General features: G+C 49.0%; 1 protein-coding gene across 1 annotated transcript in view; it reads right to left on the bottom strand.

Moving 5' to 3' along the window:
- LOC307087658 (zinc finger matrin-type protein 4-like) overlaps positions 1-15,000 on the bottom strand; it is a gene marked incomplete at both ends in the record, with an annotated part of 63,828 nt that overhangs the window by 42,271 nt on the left and 6,557 nt on the right. Inside the window, one exon of the mRNA XM_079753283.1 lies at positions 6,716-6,817. Within this exon, the coding sequence (XP_079609409.1) occupies positions 6,716-6,817 (102 nt within the window). The remainder of the gene's footprint in view (positions 1-6,715; positions 6,818-15,000) is intronic.

Consider the following 15,000-nt stretch of genomic DNA (forward strand, 5'->3'; position numbering starts at 1 on the left):
CCATTTCAATTTGAAACGCCTCATCAGCTAATCGCTCGTGTGTCAGAGTGATTTGATGCCTTTTCTCCCGGCTTGTTTAATCATCGTTCTGGAGCCGAGGGGAACTTCGGAAATATCACCGTACTCACGAATGGCGTTTTAACACACACACACACACACACACACACACACACACACACACAAACACGTACACTCACACTCATTCTAATGCTCACACCCAAACACAAACACACAGCCACACACTCACTCACACACACTCAAACTCACACTCAAACTCAAATACGCACACACACACACACACACACACACACACACACACACACACACTCACAAGCTCACACACGCACTCACTCACAAATACACACACACTCACACTCACACACACACACACACTAAGAACTGGTCTTCTAGGAGTTACCTAATTAATAAAGCCTCTTCAAATTGGCCCAACGAGAGCAGGTTGTAATTAAACTCTGAGAGGATCTCAGACGCAGCGCTGGTGGAGGTAGGGGTGAGAGCAGAGGAACACCAGCTCCTCATCACCGGTGTGAGGAGGGCAGCACCCCATGGGTGGCCCCACAGCGCTGCGCTCGAGGTGGGGAGTCAGCCCCCGATGGGTGACCCCACAGCGCTGGGCTCGAGGTGGGGAGTCAGCACCCGATGGGTGACCCCCACAGCGCTGGGCTCTGGGTCGGGCGGTCCGAGTGAAACCGACCTGGGCGTCCGGGCGTTTCACTCATGGAATCGTGTTTCTAGGTTTAGACGGGAAAGTGTTTACGTTTAGAAACCGTCGGTTTTAGAATTTCAAAGCTGATTGGACGTGCCCCGGGAAGGCGGCGGCAGACGGGGTCAAAGGTTAGATTCTTTGACGTCGGTTGGAGAATCTGATTGGGTGGCTACTCCCAGACTAGCTTCAGTGCTAGCTTCAGTGCTAGCTTCAGGGCTAGCTTCAGAGCTAGCTTGAGCTCCAGCACTCAACTCCACAGGAGATCGCCGGAGACTCCCAGGTGGAAGGCGGTGTGGATCTCCTAAGGGTTCGAACGGGGCTGAACAGGGTCTCTTAAGGTGCGTTCACACCAAGCATGAAGGCGTGCAACTGTTTGTAAGTCCGTGCAATCAAACTTGTGTACTTGCCTGGGGAATATTCGCTTGGCTTTTGATGCGAACGCGACTGTAGCACCTGTTGGGAAACTATGTCACCGCTGTTACGCCACGGTCGTTCGTCCCCAGGGCCATGGACCTATAAGGTTTTTTATCACCACGTTCAGTGACACTTTTATAAGATCAGTGCGATCATTACTATTGTTATGAACCCCAATGAACATTTACACAGCGTCTTCCACAGAAGTAGAAACACTGAGGAACGTCCTCTTCTTCTTCTTCTTCATCTTCTTCTTCTTCGCTATCATCAGCAGCGTCTGCTCAGCTATCAGACAGCCGCTTGATCTCCGGAATGATCCGTCGCCGCCTTCGCCGTGATTCGTGTCCCCGCAGTGTCAATTGCTTCTCGTCGGCAGTTGAAATGGATGCCGCCTCCTTTCCATTAACGCGGAGCTGGTGATGGAGGAGCAGCCGGTGAACATCAGTCCCTGGCCCAACACGCCGGGGATCAAAGGGAGGGCGCGTGTAAACGATGCTACGTGAGGCGACTAATGAATCAGAACGCATCGCCAGGGGAGGCTCATGGGCATGAACTGTCTTCTTCCTCTCCTCCTTGTCCTCCTCTCTCTCACTTGGAGTTCTTCCTTTCCTCCTCTCCTCCTCGTCCTCTTCCTCCTCTCCTCATCCTCCTCTTCCTCCTCCTCCTCCTCCTCCTCCTCCTCCTTCTCTCTCACACTTGGAGTTCCTCCTCTCCTCCTCCTCCTCCTCCTTCTCCTCCTCCTCCTCCTCCTCTCTCACACTTGGAGTTCCTCCTCTCCTCCTCCTCCTCCTCCTCCTCCTCCTCCTCCTCCTCTCTCACACTTGGAGTTCCTCCTCTCCTCCTCCTCCTCCTCCTCCTCCTCCTCCTCCTCCTCCTCCTCTCCTCCTCCTCCTCCTCCTCCTCTCCTCCTCCTCCTCCTCCTCCTCCTCCTCCTCCTCCTCCTTCTCCTCCTCCTCCTCCTCCTCCTCCTCCTCCTCCTCCTCTCTCTCACTCTGAGTCGGTGACAGCAGCAGTACCGGGGCAGTACAGAACCAGCAGTAAACTGCTGTCACAGCACCCCCGCTCCGAGCCTGGGGCGAGGCCGCTCAGCCAGAGTGTCTTTAATTGGATTTAAACCTCAGAACCGATAAACAGGTGACTCCCGGTGACCTCTGCGTGTCGGGCAGAGGGGCGTTTGATTCCGTTGTTAGGCAGGATGCACAGGCCAAAAGAAGTCAACCTTTGTTTTGGGATGTCCGTTATCGAAGAGGTGGTTTGTGGAGCGGTTTGTGGAGCGCTCGATGCCGGTTCAGTTGGATCGCCGATCACCTGATTGGTTAGGACAGGCGGTCTCCATGGAGACAGGGTATCAGCATTCCGATCGCGGGGATAAAACAAAGTAAATCGAGTTTGCCCTGACCTCTGACCAATGACACGCCATGCACGCACCGCCATCCTCCTGAGAGATTTCGACAAGACTTTAGATTTTATAAATTAGATATACAGAAATTTCTATCTACAAAAGGGGCCTTTTATCCCTGCCTTCCCCCTCACATCGTATTTTCTGAGACGATACCTTAGCGCTTGTCCGATGTCCGTAGCGATGCATTTTTTTAAATCAATGTCACTTTCTCCTTCCGTCCGGGAGTGATTTCCCGGTTTGCCGCGATGGTCTTTGAATGGACAGCGGTGTCGGAGAGTATCTGGTCTTCATCACAAGACATCTGCTCAGATCCTCTCCTCCTTAGATCCTCTCCTCCTCTCCTTTAGGAATCAATCCTGTTGAGGTCGGAGCAGGGAAGCGACGCAGATCAGATCGTCAATAACACACCTGTATTGTCCTACTGTCTGTCCTACTGTCTGTCCTACTCTCTGTCCTACTGTCTGTCCTGCTGCAATCACTGTTCTACTGTCTGTCCTGCTGCAGTCACTGTCCTACTGTCTGTCCCACTGGACACATTGTCCTACTGTCTGTCCCACTGTCTGTCCTCCTTTCTGTCCTACTCTCTGTCCTATTGTCTGTCCTACTCACTGTCCTACTGTCTGTCCTACTCTCTGTTCTACTGCCTGTCCTACTCTCTGTCCTACTGTCTGTCCTACTCTCTGTCCTACTGTCTGTCCTACTCTCTGTCCAACTGTCTGACCTACTGTCTGTCCTACTGTCTGTCCTGCTAGACTCAGTGTCCTTTTGTCTGTTTTGTCGAGAAGCAGCTGGATATCAAGTCTAGCTGTGCTGTTGAAAGCAGTCCTTTACAATGGCACACACACACACACACACACACACACACACACACACACACACACACACACACACACACACACACACACAAACCGAGACACACACACACACACACACACACACACACACACAAACCGAGACACACACACACACACACCATCTTAATATCCAGTCCATGTGTGCGTCATCATAATAGCGTCATGTGATTTTCTATTTTCACTGGGTGGACGGGATTTTTTAATGAATATCATTAATTTCGGGGCCTCGACATTATGAACAAACCCTAATAATAGACACCGGTTATGAGGTGCTGATGTCTCCTAAATCTCCTTCGGTTTGGTTCATTTCAGCCATTAGCTCCGTCTCCCAGTCGCTGGCTCCCATTAATGCTGAGCAATCAGCACCTCGTCCCTCACCCTCCATTACCACCGCCGGACCTCCACAGCCCAGCCCCAGGGAGGGCCCAGGCCGTCCTCAGCAAACGGGGGCCGCGACCGGGACAACGTAGCGACGCTAGGCTAACGCCGGCTTCCATTAAGATAACACACACTGAGCTTTATTAATCCCTGATGGGAAACACAGAACTATTATACGCTATAATAATTACAGTAATTAGGAAGTTACAACGAGAGTGAATGTGTTAGCTGGTGTGTCCGTGGGGGGTTTGTTTTAGAGCGTGAACTTTGTATGTAGGTGAGTGAGTCTGTGTGAGTGAGGGTGACTGAATGAATGATTAATTTGTGTGTGTGTGTGTGTGTGTATGTCTGTGTGTGTGTGGGTGTGTGTGTGTGTGTGTGTGTGGGTGTGTGTGTGTGTGTGTGTGTGTGTGTGTGTGTTAGTGTGTGTGTGTGTGTGCGTGTGAATTAGGGAAGTGAGTAAAAGAGTGTTTGCGGTTGAGGTGAGAGTGAGATGGTGAAGTGTGAATTGCTAAACCGGATTGAGAGAGTGAGCAGCAGGCAGATGTGTCCGTTGTGGCCTGCCATCGCCTCGAAGCTCAGAGGGGCTGAGCAGCCTTGACTGACTGTCAGGGTGGTTGTTGATGGTAAAGGACGGCCTGAAATACAACGGCACGCACGCACACACACACACACACACACACACCTCAGCCCTTCACTCTGTGTGACTGTCCTCACATCACCCTTTCACTCTGAGTGACTGTCCTCAGTGCCATCACCCCCTCAGCACCGTCACCACGCCCCTCTTTGACTCATGCGTGACAGGCTGTGAGAGATCGCTGTCCCCCGACCAGCTGTCCCCCGCAGTGGAGGAAGCTACCGCCGAAGACTGGACTAGACAGCATGGACGCACCCCCAGTGTGTGTGTGTGAATGCGTTCCATCATTTAAAACTCGACTCAAAGGACATTTGTAAGGCGGCATGTGGCTCAGGGGGCAGGGCAGGTTGGCTAGCAACCGGACGGTTTCTAAGTTTGATCCCCCGGCGTCTCTGGCTGAGTGTCGAGGTGTCCCTGAGCGAGACGCCTCACCCTGACTGCTTCAGACGAGCCGCCTTGCTGTTGCCTTGCGTGGCTGACACCGCCATCAGTGTGTGAATGTGTGCAAGAATGGGTGAATGTTGGGCAATACTGTGAAGCGCTTTGTTTTTGTATGAATGAAGTCCATTTACATTTCATGATTTTGAGAGATCCCAGAAGCCCCCCCCCCCCTGTTGCATAACCAAATTCCTGTATGCAAAATACACCTGAATAAATTTGTGTAGTAAAACAATACACACACAGGATGAAGGACGGATGGGGCGGTATGAAATGGAAAATAAAGAACAGGGAACATCAGCAGGTGTCGCCTGTCTATTGAATTAGTGGGATTTAAATCAAAACAACCACCGCACCAAAAGTCCTTTTCCATCTTCTGTTGTGCTGTTTCTCCCGTTACAGCAGCAGGTAGCACATCCGCCAGATAAATCATGTTCAGCACATTCGACACACAAATAAACCACTTAAATGTGACACGCGAGGAGCCAATAGCGCAGAGCCCAAACTGAGATGACGACGTTAACATATTCAGCTCAAGGTTTAGCTCGGCTAATAGCTGCCCCATCTCCCACGTCATAGGGGTGCAAAATATAACCCTTTGCATTGTGGGAAAATAGATTTAAATAGAAATACATGTGGACACCCACCATAAACCAATTCCAGCGGCAACAATGTCAGGTAAAATATGTATACAGAATGATAAATATGCCTTGGGATTGGGGCAGAGGAAAGACGGCGGGGCAGTCAGGGAGAATATGGAAAGCGTTGCGCCTCCAGCGAGCAGGGAACGGCCGGGAAGAGGGAACGCCGAGAGGGAAGGCCGGGTGTGGGCACACCGCCTAATAGAATGGAACACAACAGAGAGGAGGCCAACACGGGCGTTTCTCAACCCCGTTATGCAGATTAATCCGGTGGTTTCCCCAAGGGGCTCCAGAACTTCTAATTCAGGGAGAAATGTGTGTTAGGATTCTACCGTTTCTAGACCTTCCTATAAAGCCTCCTGGAAGTTCTGTGGAAGTGTATCTTTGGAAAGTGGTTTGAAAATGGCTTGTACAGAACTCTAAATTGCCAATCTGAAAAGTAGGATTAAATAACCTCACCCTCAACTGCGTGTGAAGAGCGTTCATTTGAACTCACCAGTCGAGGAATCGGTCAAAACACAACCGGCCCAAACCGGACTGCACGGACCAAGCGCTGAGATTCTTCGTCCCAGATTTCTGCGATGGAAGAACGCTCCCCCCACACACGTTCCCCTCGTCAGCGTGACCCTGACATGTCACCACGCGTTACCTACTGCGGGAGCTAAAACCGACCGAGGGGGGGGGCAGGCCGGCCGCCACGACATCACAAATGAATAATTGATCCGGTGAGGGAACGGGGACTTCCTGCCTCCCGCTGCGTCTCACAGAGCGCAGTGCGTCCCCGGTCACCGTGGAGGGTGGGTGGAGGGTGGAGGGTTGGGTGGGGGTGGGTGTGTGTGGGGGGTGGAGGGAGGCTGTGGGCAGCGGTACGCCGGAGGACTGGGGGTCCGACCGGGGGGGGGGGGGGGGGGGTCTCTGCCCGCGGACAGCAGAGAAGGAGCAATCTGAACACGCTACATTTGAACGCGGGCACCGGCGTGAAAGTTCCCTCGTAACACTTAGGGAGGGGGTGTTAAGTTGTTAAGAGTAATAGTTTAAGTGTGAGTGTGTGTATGTTTGTGTGTGTGTGTGTGTGTACCTCATAGTGTGCTTCTCTCTAGAACTCAGAGATGAGCTGTGTGTGTGTGTGTGTATGTGTGTGTGTGCGTGCGTGCGTGCGTGCGTGCGTGCGTGCGTGCGTGCGTGCGTGCGTGCGTGTGTGCGTGCGTGCATGGGTTTACGTACCTCATAGTGTGCGACCCTCTGGGATTCGGAGATGAGCTGGGCGCTGCAGACTCTACAGTAGCTGTCGGTGAACAGGCCCTGGTCCACCTCCGTCGACTTCATCTGCAGGACAAACAGAGACGCTCGTAAACCAACAAGCACAGTAAACCAACTGAACGGGGAGTCCACACACGGGCTGTCAGAGTGCTGGGGAACACAGCTTCCTCCACAGGGTACAGAATCGTCTCTGTGCGGGTTGGCTTGAGGTTATTTTACTTTAGGTTGGCTGGTAACCGGAAGGTGGCTAGTTCGATCCCCGGCTCCTCCTAACTGAGTGTCGTGGTGTCCCTGAGCAAGGCATCTCACCCTGACTGCTCCCGACCAGCTGGCTGTCGCCCTGCGTGGTTGACTCGGCTGTCGGTGAGTGAATGTGCGAATGGATGGGTGAATGTGAGGCAATATTGTAAAGCGCTTTGATTTGCCATTGGATAGAAAAGCGCTACATAAATGCAGCCAATTTAAAATTTACCATTCCTCACAAAGTGAGAACTATTTTTAACATCAGTGTGAGAGATCAGCATTACCGCAGGAAGAACGACACTATTTTGATTCACGTCTTGTTTTGTAGGTATCGGTTTGAAAAAGATGAGACAAATATAGCAAATATGTAACGGAGAAGGTTGGGAGAAAGAATCGAATTTCATACTGCGATAGACGTTCAATAATTCATTAAGCAGCGCTCGAATTAGACACAGACGCTGAGCAGAATATATGAGCCACGACTCCGAAAATAGGGCATAAACATTACAACAGACAAATCTGGTCCTTCTAAAAGGAGAAAAAGTGATTTGAGATAACGATGCAGATATTACAGTTGGAGTCATGTTTGTGGAAAGGGGAGGGGATGTTTCAGAATAAGAGTCTAAGATAAGAGAATACGAAAGGCTTTTAATGTACTGGGTCAGCAGGGAGCAGGCAAGGGGTAAAAGGAGGCTTATGCTGGGACACGAGTGTGAAGGTACTAATATATATATATATATATATATATATATATATATATATATATATATATATATAATAAATACTACAATACAAAAAATATCATAAATACAATCACAGACAGTGCAGCAGATTAAGTTATATTACAATTTAAGGTTAGTATCATATGATTTGGTATGGATGTTTTTTTTATGTGACAAACTTCACTTTTTGGTACGTGCCGACTGATCAGATTCTGCTGATTGCAAGCAGCTGACATGTCCCCGATAACTCATCATGAGTATCATTCACTTCAGAAGATCAATACGTGGATATGTGTTAATTATCAAGGGACTACACTGGAGATCACTGCTTCTGTGTTCATTATCAGGGGAATTGGAGATCCCTGCGTATGTGTTCTTTATCAGGGGAATTGGGGATCCCTGTGTGTGTGTTCATTATCAGGGGAACTACACTGGAGATCTGTGCGAATGTGTTCATTATCAGGAGTGCTACCCTTTTTCAGCCGTCAACACATACTTCACTTTGGCAGCGTCGTTTATTAGTATGCATACAAAGATTCAAAATACTTTGGATTTAAAAGTATCTCAAGGCCAACATTAAATAGTACCAGTGGTAAGCATTTGCAACCGTGCTAATTAGAGGGTTAAACATACAATTTAATGATCCAACCTTAATTTCATCATGAATTCTACGAATCTCCCCTAATAACAGGATTTGCATTTTTTAATCTGTGGTTTTCTGTTACAGCCCGACCCGATAAGAGGTCGCTGTCTTTGCTACTGGAATTCCCTTATCACTGCATGGAGATGAGCAGCTTCCAGTGGCCCAAATCCAGTTTCCCCCGGCAACAGTAAACAGCAGGCTTGGCGCTGCGTATTTCTAGCAGCACCGTGTCAAACAACTACGATATCTGTGACCTGTTACATCATGCTGGCACTTCAATTATTTCACCAGATTGAAGGAATCCAAAAAATGAGACATTGTAGATACAGCTACATACAGCTACTACTACTACTACTACTACTACTACTACTAATACTACTACTATACTAGTACTACTATAATACTACTATTATACTACTACTACTAATATATGCTACTACTGCTGCTACTGCTACTACTACTACTACAAGTAGTAGTAATACTAGTACTATACTACTACTACTACTACGACTACTACTACTACTACTACTACTACTACATCTACTACCATACTACTACTACTAGTAATAATGCTACTACGACTCCTATTACCCCTATTATACTACTACTACTACTACTACTACTGCTACTACTACTACTACTACAACTACTATTAATGTTACTACCAGTCCTATTACCACTATAATACTACCACTTCTCCCTGATATCTCACTCAAAAGGTAGAGACTAATTATTTTACCAAGAGAACGATTTATCCCTAATTCATTGAAAAGAATATCCCTATCCATACCTCATCCCGAATGCTGGACCTAACCTCCAGTGAAACCCTAACATGCATACCGAGCAGGCCTGATCAGAAGGCTGACTGGAGTGGTTAACCTGTCTAACCCACAGACTGACCGACCCAGAGAAACGGACCAGCTTCCCCTCCTGACACCCTGACATCGCTCACGGCTTGGTGAACGTTCAGCCTGTTTCAGCGGAATAACCCTTGCTTCCTCTTGTCTGTTAACGTTAGCATTAGTAAGCAGAGGCGCACCCACTTCTGCCCCCTGAATCAGGCAACAGGTGGCCCCGAGTCAAAAGAGACCCAGTTGAAGACCAATTCATTAGTCTAATGGACACTCTGTTGTATGGGCAGCATGTGGCTCGGGAGGCAGAGCGTCTTGGTTGGTAACCGGAAGGTTGCCAGTTTGATCCCCTTGCTCCTCCTAGCAGAGGGTCGAGGTGTCCCTGAGCAAGACGCCTCACCCTCACTGCTCCTGACGAGCCGGGTGTTGCCTTGCGTCGGTGTGTGAATGTGTGCATGAACGGGTGAATGTTAGGCCATATTGTAAAGCGCTTTGAGTGGCCACTGGTTAGAAATGCGCTGTATAAATGTGGTCCAATTACCATCTTTAAACAGAGAGGCTCGGAAACGTATTCAGTTCAAGCACAATTTACTCATGTGAGCAGAGGAGAAAGTCCAGGGGGGTTTCCCCAGGACAACTCAATGTCTGGTCGGAGAAGCAGCAGCTGGAAGAGTCAGCATCTGTATACCACCAAGAGACCAGAAGAAGATGCTAACAGACGCTAACGCATCGCTGTTAGCCTTCAAAGCTGCAATCACCAACTTCTGTTTTCCCCACTTTGTTTTGATTGTGTTTCGGTTGAGTCCCACGGTTCTCATGGTGCATTTGTTAGCTGGCCATCGCTACACATCCAACAGCATTAAGAACCGGCACACTCTATCAAAACACAATTTAATCAGAATGAGGACTGCGATGCTCGATCAAAACATGATTCAATCTAAATAAAGTGGAGTAAAATTGCTGATAGCGGCTTTAACGGGAAATCAAATCACCACGTCTCGATCCAAAGGCAATTTACTGTCACAGCAGATGGAAAATAAAGTTCTATAAAGACATCCTGGCGCCGGCACAACCCCGCTTGTAACTCCCAGTGGCCACTAAAGATCCCATCAGCCAAGCGGGGGGGCTCTGCCAACACTGGTGTCCTTACCACGGTCCCAACACAGTCCTACCAACATGGACGCCTGTCATCATCCTCATCATCATCCTATTTTACCGCTAGGCGCGGAAGTTGCCTTGGGGCGCTCCTGCTTGAAGCTATGGTCCAGCAGGACGCAGGAACTGTGTTCCCTTCATCATCCTTCTCCTGGCCTGCCGGATATTCATGTCCAGCAGCCTCTCTATCCCAATCCGAATCTTTCTTGGCGTCCTCAGGTCAAATATAACCTGTTTCTGTTGTTCTCTACCATCAAGTTATGCCCACATGACCTACATACTTAAGAACTTGTAGAAGTCACATGTTGGGAGGGTGTCAGTTATGTGGCGCTGCAGTTTGCTTCAAACTCCAGCCCAGGTCACTTTTGGACGGAGCAGGGTTTAGAAAGAGTGCCTTGGACCGCTCTGATTGGTCGTCGGCCAAACCTGAATAATATATCAGACAAGAGGAGATTAGACCAGGGCAGTAGAAATGAACCCCAAAGTGTCAACAAATCTTCTTGGCTGCGGTCATTACTGAATTTAGGAGATTGTGGAGACTCCATTATTCATCGGGAAGAGGACTTAAAATATTAAACATGTGCATAATTTAGACAACACTAAGAATGACACTTCTGGAAGCTCTAGGGCCGACAGCCAGGGCCTGTTCATCTGCGTCTCCTCTGGTTGGGACTCAGGTTTAAGCATAGTTCACGTGTTTTAAAATAGGTTTTAAAGAACCTTGCGCAACCTTCCGATATAATCCGTGTCCTTAAGGTGAGAGGGCGAGATGTGCACCGGAGGGAGGAGTCAGACCAGAGGATCAGATAGATACGCCTAGCCCTCATCCCCCCTCCTCCTTCTCCTTCCCCCTCCTCCCAATTCTCCTCCTCCTCCTCCTCCTGTTCCTCCCCCTTTGTGGGTGTAAAGGGAGAGTCTCGCTATGCCCCCCCGGTCGATGCTCAGCGTCTTCACTAATGGATTCAAAGTACTGTTCTATCCACGGAGCGTGGACGTAGCATGGTGATGCAGCGCGTGTCATTGGTAAATGGACTGCATTTATACAGCGCTTTTCTTACCAGTGGCCACTCGAAGCGCTTTACAATATGGCCTCACATTCACCCATTCACGCACACATTCACACACCGACGGCGGGGTCACCACGCAAGGGGACAGCCAGCTCGTCAAGAGCAGTCAGGGTGAGGCGTCTTGCTCAGGGACACCTCGACGCTCGGGGATCAAACTAGCAACCTTCCGGTTATCAGCCAACATGCTCTGCCTCCGGAGCCGCATGCCGCCCTTATTGGTGGAACCTATTGTACGCTAGACAGAATTACACCCATTATATTGTCTTGTCTCTTTCCCACTAGCCAGCGGGAGCTTCGATGTGAGTCATTAGCGTAGGGTCTCCTGGATGCTCTGCTCCTTCTCTGTTCTGTGCGCGGTCGTTGTCATGCAGCATCCGTTGCCCCCCGACCCGTCCCTGAAAGAGGGATCCCACTTCTGTGGGAGTTACTGATTGTCCTTTAGACGTCTTGAGGTAGGGAAACGTTTTCCAACTCAATGATGCATCACTTTTGTTGGACACTGTTTACAAATATACAACACATAAAAACGAATCCAGCCATCAGAAGAAGAATGTATTTGTTCCCTCTGTAAATTATAGAAAATATAGAAATAAAACAACAGCCTACTGATGAAAAATATCATAAGGATGAACAAGATTGCATAAGTAAAGGTACTGCAGGCCTGTATTGCATCACCATGGACCGCTATAAAGACCTGGGCTTCTCAGATAAACCCAGCTACACTTTATACAGAGTCACAGACTCATTTTATTGTTTGGGCTGTAAAGACTTTAAGGTGCTTTAGGTTAACCATCAGCGTGAGGTTTAAGAAGCACAGCACACTGGTTTCCACCACCCAGTGTTTCTTTTGAAGTTCAGATGCGGTATCAAACATCTGACCTGACAAAGGCGCTGTGGTGAGCTGGAGATTGGAACCAATCCATCAGTTTGTGAATTAGCCGAGAACAGTATGACGATGGATTTGACCCATCTCGCAGCCGGCCAAAACATTCCTTAAAAACAGTGTTTTTAATGAATTAGTAAGCACCACATATGATCCTCCACCCTCAGTCATCCATTACAAGCAGCTCGTTCATCCCATATGCCAGGTTTCACTGTCAGGGATAAAGTCGGCAATCAATCATAGTTATGCTTCACATGGGCAAGATTAACCGCAGAGAGATAGAGAGACATAGAGAGAGAGAGAGAGAGAGAGAGAGAGAGAGAGAGAGAGAGAGAGAGGAGAGAGAGAGAGAGAGAGCTGGAGGCAGAAAAGGTGAGGTGAAGCTATTGTCTCAAAGACTGTAGCACTGATGCAAAGTGCATTTGAGTCAGAAACACAATGTTTAAACACAGCATATCCCCAGGGGGATGTGAGATATAGATAATATGTAGTTTAATAAAGATGAATCAAGATGTCACAACAGAATGCACAGGAAAGGGAATACACTTAACAACATACAGGAAACACACCTCAGATGAGAACATACAACCAGTATACACAACAGAGCGAGGGTGGAAAATAGAAGCAAGGGTGCTCCTGACGAGCTGTCACCTTACATGGTGGACACCGCCGTCGGTGAGTTAATGTGTGTATGGATGGGTGAATGTAAGACAATATTTTAAAGTGCCTTGACTGGTTAGAAAAAGCGCTGTATAAATGCAGTCCATTTCTTTCTCTTGTGTAATCAGTAATCAGTGAGGAGGGAGAGATTATCAGAGTCTACGCTACACGATGTAAACGCTACATTATCCTACCGAAAGAGACGCGTAAAGCCCGGGAACACTCATCACCATGTCTCAGCGCTTGGTCCTTGGCTACCCACCCAGCTGGGTAGCCCACCTCCCACACCCTCTGAGACTGAACAACCCCCCCCCCGAGCCCAACTCTGAGACAGGAACAGAAAAAGCCTGAGTGAACACAAAAACACACAAACAAGCCAGTGTTTCAGCGCAGCGCCGTCACCACCGCGCCCCCGCCTGATAAGCGGCGCTCCCCTCTCCCGGGACGTCTCCGCAGATGGATGCGAGCCGTCGGTGGTTTAATCTCGCTCTCCCGCGGGAACCCGCTTTTTGTTTGGAGAACACTTCCTAAAATATTCCGGCTGACTCCGCACATCTCCGCGACGCCACGCCACGCCCAGTCCACTGATCACACACAAACACAGACGCAAACACACACACGCATAGGTAATCAGACACACAAACACTGATCATACATACCTACACACCCACACGCACGCAGAGATAATTAATCATGAATACATCAGCGTAGCTCTTTATTCGTACCGTCATTAACTATGATGACTCTGACAGGAGACAATGAAACTGTGTTTTAATGATACATCTCAGTGCGCTCCGCCGGGCAGATAACGGTGTTCTGGTATGCACCTCGATTAGTCGCACAATACAAAGGCAGTGATAAGCCACCAAGTGCCACAAAGGGAGGCTGGGGGAGGGAAGGGGGAGACACATCGAGAGAGAAGGGCAGTGAGAGAGAAAGAGACGGGGAGATGGAAAAAGCTAGAAAAAAATAAAAAGGGGAGAGATTGAAATATGGAGTGGGAGGGAATGAGAAAGAATGGGGAGGAGAGATAAAGAGAGAGAAAGGGAGACAGAGCGATGGCGAGAGAGAGGCAGGGGGCTGTAGAGAGAGACACAGATAGAGAAAGGGCAGAGAGAACAGGCAGAGAGTGATAGACCAGAGGGGAGAGAGAGGGACGGCAGGTGACTGGAACAGGAAGCCAGTCTCCAGAGAAGCTAAATGAATTCAGCCGGACAGAGAGAGCACTAACGCAGATATTAGCCCCCTGATGGCTTCATGGACCGGTGCTTTATATAATAAATGTCTATATAACCAAATACCCTCTCGCGTCTATACATCAACCCAGCGCCGACCGAAGAAAACAACACTCATCTTAACTGCTGTGGTGTAAAATAAAGGGCAGTGTGTGCACTGTACCACAAACCTGGGCAGGGACGTTCTGAGCATGCTCAGATCGTTCGGACCAAGGAAGGGACGTTCTGAGCATGCTCAGATCGTTCTCAGACCAAACAATCGTATGTAGAGGCAACATAGCTCACGCATCGAATCATTTTTGTGTTCATATTTGTCTCAATCTTTGACGCTGCGCTCATATTACACTATACGTTTTCACTAAACCGCCAGCTCAGAAAAACAACATCGCACCTTCATGATGCTGTGATGGATCATTTATGCAAAGGCTTTTGTTGTAGTAAGAGTGGATGAGGTATGATATCCCCACAGTGACTATGTAAAGCAGTTTGTGAGCCTTGATAAATGCAGTGAATTATTAATCAAACTACACTGGTGCACTGGTGTAAACGGCAGTACATCCACTCGCAGATTCAGCAGAACACCAGAGCACAGGAACTCCCAGCCGCACTAGTTGATGTCTAGCTCCATCGTGGCAGCTGATTGGCTGGGCAGAGCCATGGAGGCCTGTAGCTGATTGGCTGAGCAGGGGAGGCCTGTAGCCGATTGGCTTTGCAGGTCCGGGGAGGCCGGAAGCCGATTGGCTTTGGTGAAGCCAGGGAAGCCTGTGATTGGCTGAGGCCTGCAGGTTGG

The sequence above is a fragment of the Pollachius pollachius genome (assembly GCF_949987615.1).
Source record: "Pollachius pollachius genome assembly, chromosome: 1".
NCBI lineage: Eukaryota > Metazoa > Chordata > Actinopteri > Gadiformes > Gadidae > Pollachius > Pollachius pollachius.